This window comes from Opisthorchis viverrini (assembly GCF_000715545.1).
Source record: "Opisthorchis viverrini unplaced genomic scaffold opera_v5_5, whole genome shotgun sequence".
Lineage (NCBI taxonomy): Eukaryota > Metazoa > Platyhelminthes > Trematoda > Opisthorchiida > Opisthorchiidae > Opisthorchis > Opisthorchis viverrini.
In genome coordinates this window covers 2879003-2899911 of record NW_008751661.1, presented here as the reverse complement: position 1 = coordinate 2899911, position 20909 = coordinate 2879003, and the positions used below count along the sequence as shown (strand labels likewise).

The window sequence follows — 20909 nt, the reverse complement described above, 5'->3', positions numbered from 1 at the left end:
ATGTTCTACTTGAAACCAAATTGCATGAAATTAGCGAATATACACTCATTTTCAAACTAATTTGGTTTTGTCTTGTCCTGCCTTATCCGGTCGTTGGAGCTCTTTCTTTTCCACTCATCAGATCAATCAGACTGACGCACTAAATCGGTAGCTTGCCTCTTTCAGATTTGCGTTCGATTCGTCGCTGTCGACGTTCCGGTTCATTCATCCTCAACCACAGCTTGTCAACTTTCCCTGTCGAGTACGGTGTGGACACTCGCTGGCTTACAAACTGTTATCTTTGCCCAGCTGTGCTAAATGCCTACCAATTGCTACGACGACATGGGCCGTAAGTTGAAGTACTATTCCGTTCATCGGCGAACGGAGTGGTTTTTGCCATTTCTTCTATGTATTGCCGTTTCACTTGAGGTTTCTTAAATTTGGTTGTACTTCTGTCCTGTTGTACAGCCACTGGTCTCGGTCACCCGTTTCCAGGCACTATTAGTTGTCATTCTTAAATGACGTCGATGGTGGTCGCTTGGGTTTTTTTCCACAAATACCAAACTCCACTGGTGCTATCTAGCAGCTCCAATCCGTATTTTTCCACCCAGTATTTCAGCTACGGTCGTTCCTTAAAGCCTTTTAGTAACCACTAAAACGCCTTATCCGGACGGCATCTCCCTATTTTCTTCCGTACTTGTGCTGTAGTTTCCCTCCGCCGTTCTTCCCCCAAGCTCTCACGTTTTATTGGTTCGAACGTTATCCCCTGCTTATCTAGCCGCTCACCTCTTATTCTTTTTTTCAGCATTCTCCATTTGTCCCTGAATTTGAAATAATTTCAAACTAAGCCTTGAAAAGCCTCCATTTCCTTTCTCTAACTGCTCTTTATTTACATTATCTTCTCTTCAAGTGCCATGAAACACTAATATCATATTTAGGGCGGCAGCCGCATTGAGGCGAGTGGGAATTTATGTGTACCACATCCCCAGATAGTATTCAACAATAAGCTGTTTTATTTGCTCCCATTATAATCAATAGTCTGAAAACCTCACAGCGACGGGATGCGGTCCTGCGCTGACCACTTTACGGCAAGCAGTAAGGTAGATGCCCCACTGACTTCGCCCATTCGGCCTTACTGATATGTTCACCCAGTCACCTGACTCGCCTGCGTTCTTGTAGGTACCCTTATTAAGTTCCGGTCCTTCGTTTCTGAGAAGGACCATCATCTACCTCATCTACCTATAGGTCTGCTCGCCACCTGGAAACTTCTCTCACTTTCAATTTTTCTGGGTTTTCGGGATCTACACTAACGCTCATCTGTCCAAGCCTAAATGTTGTCACACTCTACTCTTTATGTGCCGTAGTGAGGACAGAAAATAAAACTTTTACGTAGAATAAATCTACGTAGGATAAGTTGACATTCGTGTAGCTTATTTATATGACAAGCAGTTACTCATTCCTGGTGATTTTTCAAAAAAGGGGCTTTCACATGTTCATCATTTCGGGGAAGTATGACGATTTTGAGATATTCTGCGCAGCCAGCTGTTCCCTCGGATAGAACCAAAACTTCATTCCCCCAATGAAGCCGTGATATTTATTCCTTCTTGTCAAATCACTTTGTAGTTCCGTGAAGGTATTTCCTCAACAGAAAGATGGAATGTATACGACGTTTCCTCCTAGTGAAAGCTACTGGAACCAACCCGCTACATGGCCGCCGAACTCTTGTAAATTGGTTTGAACTAAAGCAGTCTGTATTCGCCCGCCATCCACTTCTGTCCCGGTCACTGGACTGTTTCAGTGTTGGTGGTCTTATCCAAATGTTGATGCATGACTTGGAAGTTGAGTGGCAATAAACGAGAAGATAACGGTCATTTTATCAGGGACACCTTTCGTCCAAATCTCATTCGTGATTCCACTCTGAATACATAAATTCTGGTCCTAATTCCGGTTTCGATAGTCGTGGCTTTCTTGCCATCCATCATAGGTCGGTGCATCTTTTGTACCTCGTGTGTTAGCTGTGATTGTTTGCCGACATGCAGCATTCAATAGAATTAATTGATTAAGTAACAAGGTCATGTGTTCACCATCTGACGCGGACTTTTCTGACTTCCTACGTTTCAGATCGTCCATTGTACGTTTGGCTTCCCTTCTCCAGTTCCAACGTGATTATTTGGGTGATGCGAAACCAACATGGACCGAGCATGTGAGCGTCTTTGTGGACGCAAAACAGCAGTTGGTAAGTGGTGGTGAAGATGGCAGACAGGTGGAATTTGTGGGAGGGGCTTTTCTCTGATAGCGACGTCAGTGTAATTACAATAATCATGCGAAAATGGAATTTGGTCTGTCACTTTCGAAAAGCGAGTCCCACCTTAATAAGTGAACAGTGAATCAGAGGAGTGCGCGAGCTTTCGTTCGCGTTGTTTATTATGAGTTTCAATGTATGGCGAATGGGTGAACCCCGTGAATTCAAAGAATTTCCATTACAGATAAGATTTAATAGGAAAAATGAACTAGCAGGGAACCGTCGTTAACAACTGTTACCGGTTGATTGATTCAACAACAGTGCTAACCAACAGTCGAGCGCACACTTCGCATCTGGCACTGTGAGGTTGGTACCGGGCATCGTTCGTTTGCCCGCTTTCTCCGGATCCTAGTGAGCTTGTCTATTGGGATAACCACCTGTCACTCCGTAGGGATGCTTTGTCTTACATCTTCACCGCAACACGTTTTTACCTTATCCTGATACATTTTTCACTTTGTATGGCTACATGTTTTTAGGACTTCTTGACCAAACTGCTCCACGCGTGTGCTACGAAAAACGTAAGTCCCAATCCCCATCTACCCGATTCCGGTTTCAATGACGGTGGTTCTCCTTCCGGTCTTCACTGGATTCATTGCCTCCTACCCGTAATCAATGCGGGACTCTGTCAACTATCATCCGAAGGAGACGGGCCACTTTCCTCTGGTCGCATTAGTTATGACACAACTTCCAAACCTTCGCTTCTTCCGAGTCCGGCACGAATCTGCGTGAACCTCATTCGGGCTCAGTTGCGTGGGTTAAATTTGACATCGCTTCTACGGGAAGTTCGAAAAATTTATCCAGATCGTCTCTCTTTGGGGAAATTCGGTCGTCGGTACGCGTCATTGGTCACCGAACTCGCATCCACCCAACTTTCTGCTGAACAGGTTAGTGTTGAATTTAGGCTAGTTCCGTTGTAAAAAGTGGAAAAACAGTTATTCCCTTCGGAGCGCCTCAATTCATTTGAATCACACTTTAGCGTGTGCCTGATGGGGAAGGCTGCCGAGGGCTTCCGGGGTGTTAGCCTTTGTTCGGATATGTCTCACTCTACTCTATTTGCCTGTTTGTTACATCATGCTATTTGAAATTTATCGGATTGGGTTTTCAGGGTGAACTGACCGTCGACTCTTCGCTTTTTTCTCTGCAGTTTGCAAAGGCGATCTTGTCAGCCCTCCACTATGCACCACATTTTTATGCAGTAGGCAAGCAACAGGTGAGTACGCTTCGGGCGTGGCCTTATCTGTTCCGTTTGTTTTGTCCCGTTGCTTCCTGTCAGGTCAGAATCTACTTGCATACGTATGTTTTGAAGGCCGTAAAAAAATCACACTGGTAGGTAAACTTTCAGCACTTAGCTGAGCATTGTTTTTTTTTGAGACCATGAAAGTGTGAAGCAATTCTGTCTTCCTATCACACTTCACAGTATCATCCTCACTGCTTGTGACTCTGCTAGCCTTTGTACCCCGTTTGGCCGTTTCTGGACATTGAATCGAAGTCCGTGCCTTTCAGCCCATGGCAATAAGTTTATCGCTCTCAGTTCCTATCCATAATCCCTATCTGATTGAGCCAAAGATAAGCCAAATAGATCCGCACTTCCCAATTTTATTTTTTCCATTTCGTAAGCGGTATTTCTTCAAATCACTTGTTGTCCACAGAAGTAAAACTTGACTACCTCATACTCGTCTCGATTTCATCCTCTTCGACTAAATCTTCATGCAAGTGGAATTTCTTGACGTAACCCTGATCTTAAACCAAAGAATTCCCCTCTGCGTTTTCCAATTCAGTATACGATGCTCCGTTTTCATCCAATTTCCAACCACAAAATATAATTTGTTCTATCATAGTTTGGTGGCTACCCCATCTGTGGATCTGACTGATTACTCTCCCTTGTAGATTTTTTTGCAATCTTTCATCCTCCCTCAATTGGAACTTCGTAAACGATTACAAACATCTGCGAAGAGTAAAACAGTGGAAACGACCGGCGCAAACTTAAAACAGAGCGGCGCAAGTTGTCCAGCTCCGCAAGCGTTCAAGGATGTATCCCAGGTGAGATCTTAGAGCGTATTGCACTCCAATCATGTGTGTATATTTTCTTGGTAGGACACACTACTCATGGGGTTGCTGAAAACTCTAACTGTCCATTACTGGTTTGGCCTCTTCAGCTCACCAGAGAGGGCGTAGTTCACGGGTTTCCATTCACCTTATGTTCTACTTGAATATCATATTTTATGTAGTCGGTGAGACGAACCCATTTGTTAGTTAGACTGGCTTCGACAAGACTCGACCGAGTATCTCGTTTATAGTATTCGGTAACTGAGTGTGCTAGATAAAAGCAGCCCCATATTTCATTTGAACGATATTCAATATATCAAAGTAAGTTTGTCGGCATGAAACTACTTATGGGAGAAGTAGGAACTCTTCACCAGCCCACTCACCGTTTCGACCTTCTTGGGGCTTATCAGGTAAGCATGACCCTCAAGTAGGAAGTAAGACTGATGAAAACTTGAGGACGACGCCCAGTTGATGGAAGCCTAGAACTCTGTGTTGGGTTGTCTAAGAGTTTTCGTCAACCTCATGTGTAGTGTTCTGCAAGGACCTGAGAAATATCGGACGGCCATCTGTGCTTTTACTCAATACTTCAGTCTTGAAAGATAGATTGAAGTGGTGTTTGTGACCAGGTGATAACTTACACCTGAAAACAGATCCGGACTTCACAACACACTTTCTTTGAGGAGCTGCTGTAAAAGCAATGAAATGTGGGAGTTATGCGCGACAAAACCAAAGATTCACCTACATGGTCGCACTCCCTTGAAACAGTTTTCGATTGAATCGAGCTTAAGATAGCTTAGTCGTCGAGGTGCGAATTCACTAGACGGGAGGTCCGTGGTTCGAACCCAGCTGCGGTACGATGACTGGTCCCCTCTAGGCTTGGGTGACTTAGCAATTACTCAATCCTCGTGCTTTCTTCAGGTGGCATGGGAGCTAGCCACCGAAAGGGTCTCACAGCTGAACGATTATTATTTTCTATATCGCTGTCATTTTGCCTAAGAAACTGTGTGAAGCACTTCGCTCTTTATTGTATAGATTAGATTCCAACTGATGCGTTGTTCGATTCCGTTAGTCCACCCTTCTACCAACTTGTGACAGCAAGTTCCACATTGTATCTTAACGTCCGAATATATGATCCAAGGTCACTTGTTCATAATTTGAGGAAACTGGATAAACCAGTACTCTGGCTGGAACTGCAGTAGTTCCACACGTCTGGTTCATTGGTGTCGATTTCATCATGGTGGCCATCTTCAAGGTAACGCGTTTACGCATGACAGAAATTCCAACTGAAGATAAGTGGCATTGAATTCGAGGCTATCTTGGTCCCATACATTGCTTTGTTTTGTCGCAGTGCAGTACTTTTGATGTTTTCGAAACACGCCTATTTTCCTGCAAGCATTGCTATCCAAGGTCGAATATCTTTTCAGTTGAATTCAAACCACTCACGGCATAAGATGGGCATGATTTAGCAAAACGCAATGGATCAGAGATCTGACCCATGAATACGGACACTGGGATATCTAATATTGCTCCCCGTTTCGACGAGTGCATCAGTAAGCAGGCCAATAGAACAAGAGGACGCAGTGATTCACGCTCTTCTAGAGCTGGCTTCTGTTGTCTCTCGTGAAGTATGTGCTCTGGCCAGCTTGGAGTCGTGTTACTGAATCGATATTCCACGGGCTACCGAATGTACAAACGCCTAAATATCTGTGACCCATAAACTAAAGTACTGTCCATCCTGAGATGAGGATGGGTTGGTATCGGTCCAACTTCCATTCGCGCGTTCGTTAATAGTGTGACGAAGTCATTTACGCACGTTCTCGGGCGAACTGGGAGGAACTCAAAAACCCGTCCCATGGAACAGTACCTTAGGGTCATCCTACAACATTGTCACGCTGTTTGTCCACTTACGCCGGTACCTTTAGCTGGTATGCTTGTAAACACAGTCAGTTTCCTAGTAGGTCTTGTCAATAGTCCAGTAAGTTTTTTGCAGACAGTACATCCTTGATGGCAAGAAGTTCAAATAAAATTTTGATTCAGGTTAGCTCAGGCCGTATTTGTACGCCCCGTATTTTTGCCGTCGTTTTTTCCTTAGGATCGTGAGGAATTGACAACGAATGTAATGTCGAACAGGCAAGATGCTGATTCGAAGATAGTCCTCGTTTCAAGTCCTCAAGTCACGGCCCCAAGCAATTTTAAAGGTAACCGCTAATGTTGACTATATCCGCCTTAAATATCCTTTTTTGTCGTCACCTAGCGCGTCAGAATGACATCGATGGTGTGCAGACTTCACAAAGAGAGGCCGCCACGGAAATCGAGCCACACAGAATCTATAGTGAAACAATTGCTCAACAGAATGGAGACACTTTTGGCCAGTACTCTTACGGATTTGGAAAACCGTCCTTTAGACGAACTCGAGTCTGGATTATCCAGTTTCCAAGGCTTTATTCTAATCAATACTTCAGACAAAGATCAATCGACCCCAAGTGCCGCTGTGCCAGTCGGACAGTGAACATTCGCTTAAGTATGCCAAGAGCAGTGCACAATGCCATCTGTAATCTTGTAAAAACACAGGGGTGAGACGAGACCTTTTTGATCGATTTTCGGGAGCACAACGTCTCGTCTGTCTTAGTAGGCAGCCATTCTCCAAACAGCCCGTAAGACATTGCACTCTCCTCTGTGAGAGGTTACCATTGGGAAGGAACAGGTTTGGCCTCATGGACCAGTTATTTTTTGAGGGCTACCCTCTCGAAAAACGTTATTCACCAAGACGAAAACGTTGTTGTGGACTCTTCAGAAGAGATGGCAAACCATTTTAACAGATGAGTTTTGCAAGGCTGTATCTCACAAGTTTTTCAGCTGTTGCTATCAATTTCACTGTCGGAAACACAATGAACGCATCCGTGTTTGCATACTCATTTAACCATTTGTATCATTTTTTGAACTCAGACTCGTTCTACCTCCGACTAACTTAGGCTTTGTCATGTCTCCGAAAGGTTTATACACACTAGGCCTGATGTCATGTTTCACACTACAATTTTCCCCCCAAGAAAGTCCACGCGATCCTTACTCTAGTCCAGAAGATGGGACACGTGGCCCTGATTCTATTTAATGTCCGTTCTGGACATCTTGACTGTTCGTATTTGAGCATCGAATACCGGGAATTATCGGCCAGCGGGCCTCTTGTACGATGCGTGAAAAATGGCCTATCTGTATGATCTTCCTTTCTTTCTCTCTCTCNTATATATATATATATATATGGACCTTTCAACGAAACTCCTTTTGAGATCTAAATGAATGGCGTACTTTGCATCAAAGTAGACTGAAAAAGATCATCCACTTGAGGGTGAATCGCACTCCCTGATTCACGTTACATGCTGACAAAATACGCATATTCTGTTATCCCCTTTAATTTACCAGAAACCACTGAGACGGGTTTACCAAGTCCCAAACAGCGGCAAAATATGAATGTAAACGGTTCGTTTGATGCGCAGCACTATATCGAAATGGCTTCCAAAGTGAGTGACTCCCTATGTACTAATCCACCCGTATAAGTAACAGTGATTTGCTTGCATGTATGGTTGCGTTTAACACTGGGAGTACTAGGAAATCCACCACACCAAGCCCACCAGATCACTGTCTCCAATGATATTTGCACATGTTCGGAACCAAAAGCACCAAACTATTAGGATAGATTATCTTGCAGAGAGGGAGAGAGTATTCTCCTCTGGCGATGAACACTTATTTGTTGATAATGAGAAACCCAACCTCAATTAATTCAATTCGATTCATCAGCTACAAACCGTGTATCAGAGGCACATTAGTTTTACCTGCTACACTTTCGGTCACCGGAAAACGGAACATTGTGAGACATACAGCCAAACCTTGGAGGGAATGGCATGTTCATTTAGTTCGGGAATTGGGTAGCTACGCATTGAAGGCGATAGCTTCTATGCACGGGTGCCACTGATTGCGCGATTGGGCCATTTCTGCCAACGTCATTAACCATTGGTGGGTTGAGTCTCGGGGTCCCCATCCAAGGAGGAGGCAGTCACCGACCCAAGTCTGTTGATTAGTGTTTTCACACTTCGTTGTCAGGGGCGAGATGGACCGAGTGGTTAGAGCGTGAATTTACTGACCGGAAGGGGCGTGGCGTGGTTCCGACCTCTGCCTTTCAACTTTCCCTGTCTAGGCAGGGGCGACCTGGCATTATCCCAGCCCTCGTGCCTCCTTTGTGTGGCATGGCAGCTAGGCACCGAAAGGTTGCTACAGCTGAACGGTCGTTGCAATATTGTACATTGTCCACCTCTCGGTCGCTACTACTCAACACAGGGCTGGACGAAAGGAGCTCTTTGAGACAGACGGCCTTCTGACAGGCAAAGTTCATGACCTAACCAGCGTAACTTGTGAAGCCTGATTAATTCCTATTTCGCGGGAGAGTTCCTTCTTTCTAGGATCATCCGGCGTGTCTCAACATTCCCGATCAATGCTTCGGAGGCACCGATTATCAAACACCGACATCTGCCGTACGTTCTCTGCGCGCAGAGGCCACGTTTCTGTCTTATGCCGTGATCCTGCCCTTGACAAACAAACAAACAAACTTCAAATCGGCACCATAGGTGTCGAAGTTTGGCCAAAGCTACTCTGGCCTTTCCGATTTAATCTAATCTTCAGCCAGCTACCCAGGGAAACAATTTTATCTACCATGTCGATTGGCTCGCCGCAGGCATGGGGTGTGGTTTTGATCCAACCCAGTCTTGTACAAGCACTTCACACTTTGCAGGTGTGAAGTGCATGCAAAATCGTGCGACAGAGTTATTTACGTTATTTAAAATCGTTTGCATTTGAGAAGGATCCGAACAGAGGCGAACAATATCGTGCGCATACTCAGTGTCTGTGAGAGAAGGTCCCGGGGGTATTTCAACTCCTGAGGTTCCAGAGGCAGGCAGAGAAATTTCAAGCATCATATCAATAACAAAGATGAAGAGGAAAGGGGATGTGATGGTCTTACACGAAAGCCTACCGTATACTCGTACGCGTCCACAGAAGCTTGTGTACGGTGCGCTCATAAGGAACATAAGTTTGGTCGCTAGACAGTTCCAGAGTTTCTGGTGATCGACAGAATCAGAAACAGCCTTCGAATCAAGAAATTCGACCAACGTGGGCCGTTTGAAGGAGTGGCGCTGTTCAGGAATTTGTATCAAGGTAAACATATGGTCCATGCCTCCTCGAGCGAATCACAGCTGAGTCCCTTGTTAGTAATTTTCTCCGACTGAACTTGTTACATCTGAAATGCACGATGTCAACATAATTCCCTACATATAAGACCATCATATGTTCCACTGTTCTTGGGGCTTATCGGGTAAGCCTATGTCTCGGATTTCCGCCTATCATATTGCGCACTTGAACACCAAATTGTACGTAGATGGCTATCAGCTTCATTTTCAAACTACGTTGGTCTTAACTGGGATTTCGACAAATTTGATTCCGGTCTCTCATTGAGATAAACCTAATTTGCAAACAGGTATTTATCGCTATTAGAGTGAAATTTAGCTTCAAACTTCTGGAATTAGGCCCACCTGATAATCCTCAAGAATGGTGAAACAGGTAGTGAATGGTCCAGACCTTACGAGTTGTGGCCTGTGATAGAGGTTAATCTCTTGATTTATTATTGATACCGAACACTAATCACGTTTGCTTACTTCTTTGGTAACCGAACTCAAACTCAAATTTATCTCAGATAACAGACTGGGTCGTTCTGGCGCACTATTGTCCACCTCAATAGATTTTCTTAGCTAAACCTGATCTACGAAATCCACGAAGTTTGCTCATCTGTTCATTTGAAAAATACCTAATGATGATAGGAAATCACAGGGACAAGTGCCATTCAATATAAACAAGGCAATTTTTATCTACCTTATCATCTACCTTTTCAGTGTATCATTGCTTGAGCTTATAAAGAGTCTGTTATCGTGGTAACGATTATTCACGTGTGAATTCCTCACCGAAATGCGTCAACTATAGTGGTTCTTCACTGACCTGTTCTGTTTGGAACAGCGGTAATCAGCCGACATGTAATCTCTACGTATCAGTCGTTCACTCACTTTCAAGGCCTGGGTAACTTTTCCAGCAGTTTACATTGTTTTCACATGGTGTCTCAGCATAAACAACTCACTTTTCATAGGTTTTGAACGGCCTCCTCTCTGATCGAATAAGATGTCACTTTGCAATTCACAGAATCGTTCTCGATGCATTTTTCGCCGGTAATCCAATTGGCTAATCTCCATGAGAATTTCACAGCATTGTGTTCTGGAATTCGTTCAGATACGACGTAAACTCGTGCGCCGTTCAGCAGTACGGGCGTAAAATTATTTTGTTTGGCTGTGGCCCTTGATCCAACATACTGCATCAAATACTTGGTGCAGACCCTCTTAACTTTTAACCACTTATAGGACCGGTTTTTCACGTGGAGAATATCATAGTTTGGGGCCAACAAGGTTGAGTGTGCCCGCGAGGTCGTACGGCTTACCATCAAACTGCAATGGTATTCACCGAAAATTCTAACTTCAAGTAGTTGATTCGGTCGAGCGTAGGTTTCGAAGCGCAAAAGTACAATGGTTTCTTCCATCCCGAACATTTCGTGGGTCTCATGGTCATTCCCTCTGAGGAGTCATCACCCAAAAAACCAAACACTATGATATTCTACAACTGAAAGTGCTGCACACAGGCCGCCTCATGTTTCAGTTGGCCTGTGTGCAGCACTTTCAGTTGTAGAATACCATAAACGAGAGATTCAGTTGGGTCTCTCGTGAAGACCAGATTGATTTGCAAACGAGTGTATTTCTCGAAAACGGTGCAATTTGGGTTCAAGCAGCTCATAAGGTTGATAGAAACTCGGGGACTGTGCCTATTTGATGAGCCCTAAGAAGGGCGAAACCGGTCGTGGGCTGTCGAAGAGTTTTCAGCAAAGTTGTGGGTAGTTTCCTTTACAAACAACACTAGTTTACTTACTGTAAGCTGCATGACTGCGTTAGTGATCATTACACTCTACGTGAATGAAGGCTAGTTGCGGCTGGTTAGTCATTCATCACCCGATTGTATAGTGTTCAGCTACCAACCAGAAGGTCGCTGGTTCGAATCCCAGTGAAGATTCATGAAGTTCCAATGGAGCAACTGCGCGGTTATTCATCCTCTACCCAGAGGACTGAACTACAGTCGAAATGCGTTTGTTCTGGATTTCGTCTACCAACTGCTCTCCTGTTGGACCAAAGAGGCTGAACCTACATCCACAAACATGGGGAACAAAACAGCATCTCTCCACCCAACACGTTGATATTTTGGAGTCAGTTGTTCTGGCGTTGAATTTCTGTTCACTTCGATCGAGTACTTTCTACTTACCACAACGTATGTATCCCGCTCAAGCGGAAATATCATTCCTCTCTTGTCTTATTCACCTAGCCTTCTTTATTCAGATCAATGCACCATTTCAGCATGTGTAACTTTCTCGTCTCCTGCTAACCTGACTCAGAAATTAGTTGGATTGTTACCGTCCTTTGCTTAATTAGCTTCATTTCATGTTGTGTCACATGCTTTAGGTTGAACAAACAAACCAGGCGCTGATGGAAAGCTATGCCGAAATCGAGCGTCTCAACAATCGATTGTTCGAGGCACACTCTGAGGTCGACAAATTGCATGGGCAATGTCACGACGCTGAGAACCGCGCACTGGAGGCCAAGCAACGTGCAGACGCTGCGATTTTCGAGGTCGGACGGACTCAACAACCACCGCTTGTAATTGACAGCCAATATCTTAGGGGTACTGGTGATTCCCAGTCTGTCGCTGCGTTAGAAAACGAAGTGAATGTGAGTCAATCTTATCGGATGAGTGTGCTGCGTCTGTGGACTTAATCAAAATTTACCCACTACACACGTGCTTAGTCTTTGTTCTCTGCGTGCTAGTTCGTTCACTGACCTATTTGTCGCACTGTCTCCGTTCACCGCTGGCATAATTTCATTTACGTTCTGAGTCACAAAACTGACGCTCAAATGTGGATTTGTTCGTCAGTTCAGACGCGAAAATTAAGGTTCGTCTAGCATGTGCTGGTGAATTACTTGTAACACACTCGCCCCGTATGTCAGATGTCAGAAGTTCACACTCCGGCACGGTTAAGCATATGAACTGCTGGTGAGCCCAAAAATGAGCGAAACTCGACCCCTTTGTATGAACTCTATGGTATGGACTCCGCAGAACAATTGGGCCAGGAAAGGAGGGCGACCTTTCAAACGAAAATGCTCACGAGCGTGAATTGTATCGGTTCATTGAGGCAAGAAGCTGTTTCAGATTTCGCATTGATCTGACAGGCAGTTTGGCAAGCTGGATGAGAGCTAGATTGTAAGCGTGAGAGGTTACTACCTTGTCACGCTAGCAAGTTGGAAAAAACAATTGTCTATTTGATCATCGACTCCGTCCTCTCCAGGTACATTCCAACACTTTTCCGACTAACCCTATCGTTCCGAGGTTGATCCTCATGAACCTCATTTTTCATCCGCACGTCCAAATCTAACGGGGACCTCACTCACAATATCTTCTGTTGGTTGGTCGAACAAGTCAACAGACTTATTTCCAGCCTTTCTGAATCATCTCGCGCACCCTCCATCATCCTTCTGTTCTACTTAGTGCCTTCGAAATTAGCTTTTGATTTGGATAACTGCATACAAATTCATATATGGTCACTAGTTTGTCGATGTGTTCTTCCTTCTTTACTGCTTTTATCTGGGTCACCAATTTCATGTTCTCTATTCTTCCTATTTCTTCAGTCCCTTCGATCCCAATTGGCCCAATCCAAAGCGAAGCAGAAGGAACTAGAAACAGCCCTATTGGACGCCCGAACACAACTCGACGCCACTAACTGCACTGACTCACCGACTTTGATAACTGAACTGAACGAACTGCGGAAGTCGCGGCAAGATCTGATAAACCAAGTGGCCACACTGCAGTCAGAATTGGAAGAGGCCAAAGAAGATATTGCGTGCACTAAACGTGAACATAGTCGTTTGGAACAGGATCTTGAACGAGTCCAGGCTGAGTCCTACAGAATAATGGAGGAAAGAGACTCGGAGTTCGAATCACTTCGCAAGCTCAATCAGGCCAAGACCGAAGAACTGGAGAGACAGTTAGATTCGATGTTAAATGAGGCTAGCAAAGCTACCCAAGAGCGTATGCGGTTACAACATGACCTTGAGGCAGCTAGAGATAGTCTGGCATCAGTTCAAGAAGCAGCAACTAATGAAGNATAGTCTGGCATCAGTTCAAGAAGCAGCAGCTAATGAAGCTGGTAAGCGTTATTGTTCTATGCGGTGGTTCAGACTGAATTCCGCCCTCAGTGGAGCGGTCTGGAAGTTGATGAAATTGGAGACTTTCATTGACTTTTGATATTGAAACTAGTAGACAAAGGCACCTCGGTGAGACTGTCGCGTGAGCAGTTCGACAAGCTGCTACCCACATCACATACACTAAACATGGTTTGGGTAATCTGCTGACACGGCTGAGGAAATCAGACGCCCAAATTCGCACTGCTTACCTTAAAAATGATTGGCTTTCAGGAGCAATTATATCAAGGTTGTTTGGTTAGACTGTAGTTCCAAAACTGATAAACTGAGTGAAGTTCGGATAACACAAGCTGATTGATTTCAGAAAATGACCCAACTGTCAACTGCAATGATTGGCTGCAGATTCTGTAAAGCGACAGTGATGCAACATTCAATAGTCTACTGTATCTTCAGATGCTTAACGAACCAGTGCTTCGAAATTCAGGTGTTCAGTGTGAGCTTCCTTTGTCATTGCATCATGAATTCATGTGTTGTCCAGTCCTAATAACACTAGAGCAACAGTTCCCAGTGATCAAATAGAGGCTTTACTCGGTTGGTAATGCCTGGCATGCCCCCGGCGCTCTTCATATCGAACGGTATAACCCCCAAAAGATTCTCCATGATTACACATTCTCATATTCGCCACGAAGTGGAATTTTTTTGCGAACTAAGACCCCGGAGGAATTCCAGTTTTTTTTCGTAAGTTAAGGTTCCCTATACTACTTAATTTGCGCATGGTTTTTTGGGATTTGATAGAATTAATTCTGATATAACGTTCGTGTCTGATAGTGTCTCTGAGGAATTCTCAGTTTGCTTTTATTAGAAACGGAAATGCGCCTTTATGTCGTACGCGACTTGAGATGGGACAAATATAAGGGGTGAAATACACACCTCGAAATGTCCACTAAACTTGGCAGCAGTGGGCATGTTCACATGCTAGGTGTATACCAAAAAAAACTCCTTCCATCATGTGGCCACTCTAAAATTTTCATTATTTCGATTTACCGAAATTTTTACGCTACGTTAACTATAAGACCTCATATGAACTGCATGCTAGCTGAGCGCTTTGAGGCGTCTCCACCCACTGGTGATGAAACTTTTGCAACTAAGTTACCCAGCTGAGCGAACAAACCAACAACCAACATGGGGAACCGTCTTGGAAACGTAGGAAATGGTCCATCTAGAGTGTTTTCGGTTCACCTGTGCGATAATAATCTCTTTCTTGGCAGAGATTCGGCTCTTTGTTCGTGCTTTTTTACGTCTATATTAATAAATAATAATCGTTCAGCTGTACCACACTTACGGTGACCAGCGGCCATGCTATCCGAAGGAAACGCGGAGGCTGAGATGCTGTTAGGTTTTCCAGGCCTAAATGGGAGCAGTCGAGATGCAGATGTTAGATTCGAACCACGGACCTTCCGATCAGTAGATTCGCGCTGTGACCACTCAAACATCTCGAGCTCCTGTTTTATGCCTATTCCAGATTAACTACGCTTATGGTGACCATTGAATAAGCTTGAGACGAAGTACGTCAGCTGCCATTATCCTGGCAATACACCGTTTAATTATCGGCGAATGCTTCAAATTAGGTCCGTTCCTCACTGATAGTCACTCGCTTTTCACTTGCTGTCTACACAACAAGCAATCCATACACAGTCTCAGTGAATCAACGACGATCAGTCGAATGCTTCACTGCTATTATCAAGGCTACTACTACAACCTCTGGAGGCAATGATTATGTATAAAAACGAATGCTCCTAGATCCTCTCCCGTTCCTCGTCGACTTATGTGGTGGATGGTGTTTTTTGTCATCGGTTGGCTGCAGAGAAAAGATAAGTCTCTTTTCTGGTTATTGGTCAATGTTATCAGTTCCTGGCACAGTAGTTGGTTACAACAGAAACCTTTTCGGAAATGCTTCCTTCGGATTAGGAGCCTCGCTGTTTCCACAAGTCAGCAACCGCCGGCCTACTTTGGGCGTAAGTCGTCAAGCAGCCCCTTGGTTCACATACTCAGCAAATCGATCATTTTTAATCAGCTTTTGTTATAACTCCCTGTTGAAGGGTGATTTTGAACAAGCCTACTCAGACCTATTGACATTCTAAGCTGCAGCTGTTTGGTCTTGACAACCAGGTGCAAACTGGACAGCCCCACGATGTATCTCCTTTGCGCCCGGTGTTTTTGAAAAGTAGCTTTGTATGGAGGCGAATGTTGCAAGACCACCCCGTTCAGCTCGGCGAACAGATCAACAGCCACCTGATCTACCATTAACTAACCTAACCGAGCTACCAGTGTTTCTGTTTATTCCCTTATATCCCCCTTCGCTGTGTGAATCAGCGCCCCAGTAGTTTTTTATCAGTGCTCATTCATCACGACAAAAAGCCACAGCATTGAGGTGCGTCATTCAATTCTGCGAATGCAGTTATTGTTCTTTGGAGTGCGTACGAACTGTCCGTCTCACAGACGATTCGGTTTATCACATTCGTATAAGGAAAGTTGGAGATTTTCAACAGGCTAATCCTATAACAATGTAGAGTTTTTTATAGTGCTCATTCATCACGACAAAAAGCCACAGCATTGAGGTGCGTCATTCAATTCTGCGAATGCAGTTATTGTTCTTTGGAGTGCGTACGAACTGTCCGTCTCACAGACGATTCGGTTTATCACATTCGTATAAGGAAAGTTGGAGATTTTCAACAGGCTAATCCTATAACAATGTAGTTCATGGTCTTGTCACTTCGTTGTATGGTCGGCAGACTGCTTTTCGGGCGGATTATCCCAGCTGGAGCATGGTTGAGTTCTTCCAAAGGCTAGATTATACGTGTGCTCGAAATGTTGTTCTTCACCTACAGCGAACTACGCATGCGTGAGTTAGGATTCGTCTTACACCATATTTTTTCTTACCACACGATGATAGAAAAAACTGGATAGTGAGTCCGATGAGTACAAGTCATTTCCACCTATCCATTCCCCACCTGTTCACTTTTACAGAACGCAAGTTACGTGCCGAATTGCAGCGGTATGAAGACTTACTCTCTGAGAAGCAGGCCGTCTTAGAACAGCTGTTGCAACAACCGTCAGCGGACCCGAGAACAACGAAGCAACTGCGCGATCGTGTAAGTTTTCCGCGATCAGCCGAAATGACCTTGATGGGAACTCAGAGATTACGCCTACCTGATACGCTTTAAGAAGGGTGAGGGATGGCTTCCACCAACTCGTAGGTAGTGTCTTACCAAGCTGACAAGCACACAACTCACACTGGTCCGAAAACTATAGACTGTTACCTTATTTCCTCAATATTGATCTCACCTGTCCCTAGTTTAAAATTTCAACACTGTTAGAATAAGCCCCGATTTGTTGCTCGGTCTACAGGATCACCTCTCTGAAGCAACCCTTTTCAGGTCCTGTCGCTCTACATTTCATTCTAATAAGATTCCGAGTTTTGTGTAATCATGCTCCGCTCCTTCTTTCTTTTTACCGAAAAATTCTTAGAGAGTTCGCTTACGTTGGCTATCTTAGAAAGAAGTCCACTTCACAGAGCTTATTTACGTGCAGAGACCCAGCCAACCGCCGACATTACCCAGAAGTTACGCCCCAAATTTTTAATAAGAACTGTCTAGCTGATACTCATGCTATATCACTACATAGCTCATCGCTTGCCAACGACAACCGTATTCTCACCCACAGTGGTTCTTCCACCCTCGGTTTCCTCCGTGTCCTTGGTTGGAATCAGTACACTGCGCGCACATTCTGTCTTAGATTGATTCATTGTCAGGCTGTTCGGGGTGTTGAATAAATGCATAGTATGCTCAGAGTGAAAACTCAACCGCACCATGACCGATTTGTATCAGTACTACCTCGCATCGTGCCTCTGTGCTCTCTTTCCTCGTTCACCAAACAGGTTGACGAATTGGAAGAACTCAATGAAAAACTTACTCGTCAAAACCGTGCTCTGCAGGTACAACTGGATGAATTGCAAAATCAACTAAGTGGTCTCCAAACAAGCAAGGAAAAAGTAAGTGGTCCTCTTCCGGACATTCATCCATGTCCCTTTTATCCCGCATTCTCCCTAATTTCTCCGTTTCTCTTGTGTCATGTAGCTGGAAAACGAGATTTTCTCACTGAATCGAGAGGTGATCGATCTCGCTGGCCAGGTTGAAGAGCAAAAAGAAATCACCAAAGAAGCACAGCGACAACATCACGCTGCAGTCACCGCTCGACAGGTGGATGCAACCACGTTGCGGGAACAAACGCGGGAAATCAATGAGCTTCTGGCCGAACGAGATCAACTACGGACCGAGGTCCATGAGCTTCAGTCCAAGTTGAGTCCAGCTGACGCTGAACTGGTAAGAGCAAATTCTGACAGGGGCACAAATCCATAGAATGAATTCACGGGAGTCTTTTGCTATCAACCCTGTGCATCGTAGTCTCGAGGTTAATAAGTGTATAGAATAATTCTGAGACCTTCGGATACAGACTCCTAAAGACTATGAAGCAAACCCCTGTCATGCAATTTTCGTACACCCAGCTGCCAAATTTAACTGTGACACTCATATAAGTCCCAACCGGCCATCGGAATGCTGACGATATACCTGTCATGAAGTACGCTGATGATGATGATGATGATGGTGATGATGATGAACAAAGGCCGCTTCATGAAGAGTACGGGCTCATGGCTAACGATACGGAACCATTGTAACAATTGCTAGAGTCGACTACCGTGTTGTTGCTTACTGAACATTCAGTTGACCCTACTGCCGTGGTGTGTTACCTCATTGTCGGCCTGCATCAGAATACGGAAGGCTGAAACGTCGTCAGAGGGCAGGTTCGCTAGGACATTGAAGCAGAGTGTGGTACAGTACACGAAGAAATCTTCTGGCTCGCCGAACGCCTAATGAAGAAGTAACGCAGTGGATACGCTCTATACTACTGACCCAGATACGCCAGTTAACTGCCATGTTACTGTTGCCCACCACACTAACAGGCTTTCGTGGCTGAGCTTGAATTGACTTGAAAACCAAAGGTTAAGTCTCACTTGGAGCTGAAACGCTGCCGGAAACAATGCACTACTGACTGGTTTTAATCACATTTCGAGCCTCTACCATTGCTTTTATCGTTTTGCTTGAAACTACTCGTTTGCATTGATCTAGCCGGCTAGGAGTGACTACCACCGTGTACTACTGCGTCTCAGCTGTAAATATGCAAAAGTATTGCTTTCCCAACGCATTCGTTCCGGACGGCGTGAACTATTCGTTCGCACACTTGCTAATGTTGTTTAAAAAATTCACTTACAACCTGGACCCCATCGATCACAAAATGTACTATAGGGTTTTGGTAATCGCTTCCCGAACGGTAGCCCACTTCAGGCAAGGACGGTAATGGACACCCGGGGCGTATTACTGAAGTCAACCGATTATTCTCAAAACATACGGGTAGTCGCTCTCTTCAAACAGCCTTGAAAAAAGTGTGATTCTGAGTGGGGCCTTTTGCAAGGTATCTAGAAAAAGTTCTGCATGACGCTCCTTGTTCGCCTTGGCTTTTCATGATCCATATTACCAATATAGCCTTCCGATTTTCATAGAATGCTATGTTTCCCCTTTGATGGCAGAATTCACGTGTCACTGTGGATCGTTTGGAAGCGAAAATTCGTGAATTAGAACAAAGGTTGGAAGCAGAGGTCGTCGGTAAATCCCGGTTACAGACGGCTCTTGATCGCTCTCGAGAGGCAGTTGAGAAAATCACCTTTGAGCGGGATCGTTTACTGGAATCTGAAAAAGCCGAAAAGGAACAAAATCGAAAGATTTTGCGACAGCTTCGTCAGGCTCAACAAGCACACGATGAGACAGCTCGTCGTGTGCAGCTGGCACAACGGCGTGCAGATGACGCACTCTCTCAGGCTGATTTGGCAATCAAGCAGGCCGACTCTTCTCGGACGCAGTTAGATGCTATGGCCAAGCGAACGCAAGAGCTAGAGGCGTGGATCAATCGAAAACAGCTATGTGATTCGGACGACGAAAGTTTTCCGTCCTTTGTGAGTGACGAAGTGCGAAAGTTGCGGCGATTGGGAACTGTCTCTCTGGAAACCTGTTCAAACAAAGAATCCGGTTTGATTCGAAAACAGTAAGTTTCCACACCCTCAAGAGTTGGATTGGCCTTACACATAACGTCGATTCATCAACACTTTTTTATTAACCGGGGCTAACAATCCTCCTAGCTACTCGAGCGCCTCCGCTTTTACGCATACGTATTTACTGCTAATTTTGCTGAAGATATGATCCTCAAGTTCACGGTGAAGGCGTTCAAGCTACATATATCTCTGTGTTGATGGTCGTGTATCCCTCTAATAAAACTAGATGAACACCTTTTACGAACTGCACTCATCTGCGAACTTATTTGTTTTCAACGGGAGCCTCCGCGGAATCCAACTGAACCTCCCGGTTATGATGTTTTTCAACTGAATATGCTGCACAAAGGCCGCTTCATGTTTTAATTAGAAGGCGAGACGTCGCGATACACTGTATGGGCGTAATCTACTACTCATAAGGTTGCTGATAGCTCTTCGACAGTCCACCACGAGTGTGGTCCTTCTTGGGACTCATCAGGTTGTTAAGGTCCCCGAGTTTCCGTCAACCTTATTTTCTACTTGATCACCAATTGCACGAACTTAGGGAAATACACTCATTTGCATACCAATTTGGTTTTGACGGGAAACTCACCTGGAACCCGGATGAGTCTCTCGTTTGTGATATTCTTCAGCTGAATGTGCTGCTCAGAGGCCGCTTCGTGTTTCAGATAGTATGCTTCATTGCCTTCCTACCATAATATTCGTCCAGCATTCTAAGGTGCCTACACCTCCAACCGCTCAATCAGACAGTCTGGAAAGAAACTGACAACAGAAACGCCACTGACATCGATAAGCCGCCACGGGCAGACGCGTAGTTGATTGCTTCTCGGAGGACCAGCTACACTGTGACCGACAGAAACCCTCCCACTTTTTAAACCTAGCACAACTAGCATTTTTGTACGGCCTGTCCAGCTTTGTTCGGTTTGTTTTACTTTCTCTAACTAACCTTTTAAGTTGTGCTCCCCTCGCCTCCTATAAGCTTTCTCACTACTCTCCCACAACTTGCGTATACCTTAGCAATCCTCTCTGCGCTCATCCATCGCTGTGTTATGCGCTTATCACACTGCATTATTATCTGATTATCCTTTTTTGCTCC

At 44.8% G+C, this 20909-nt stretch overlaps 1 protein-coding gene across 1 annotated transcript in view; it reads left to right on the top strand.

Moving 5' to 3' along the window:
* T265_12571 (hypothetical protein) overlaps positions 1 to 20909 on the top strand; it is a gene marked incomplete at both ends in the record, with an annotated part of 41212 nt that overhangs the window by 16145 nt on the left and 4158 nt on the right. The window contains 13 exons of the mRNA XM_009164395.1: positions 166 to 328; positions 2101 to 2215; positions 2758 to 3165; positions 3426 to 3491; positions 4169 to 4321; positions 6420 to 6525; positions 7745 to 7842; positions 11920 to 12186; positions 13141 to 13579; positions 16681 to 16805; positions 17591 to 17704; positions 17790 to 18035; positions 19298 to 19720. Of these exons, the coding sequence (XP_009162659.1) occupies positions 166 to 328; positions 2101 to 2215; positions 2758 to 3165; positions 3426 to 3491; positions 4169 to 4321; positions 6420 to 6525; positions 7745 to 7842; positions 11920 to 12186; positions 13141 to 13579; positions 16681 to 16805; positions 17591 to 17704; positions 17790 to 18035; positions 19298 to 19720 (2723 nt within the window). The remainder of the gene's footprint in view (positions 1 to 165; positions 329 to 2100; positions 2216 to 2757; positions 3166 to 3425; positions 3492 to 4168; positions 4322 to 6419; positions 6526 to 7744; positions 7843 to 11919; positions 12187 to 13140; positions 13580 to 16680; positions 16806 to 17590; positions 17705 to 17789; positions 18036 to 19297; positions 19721 to 20909) is intronic.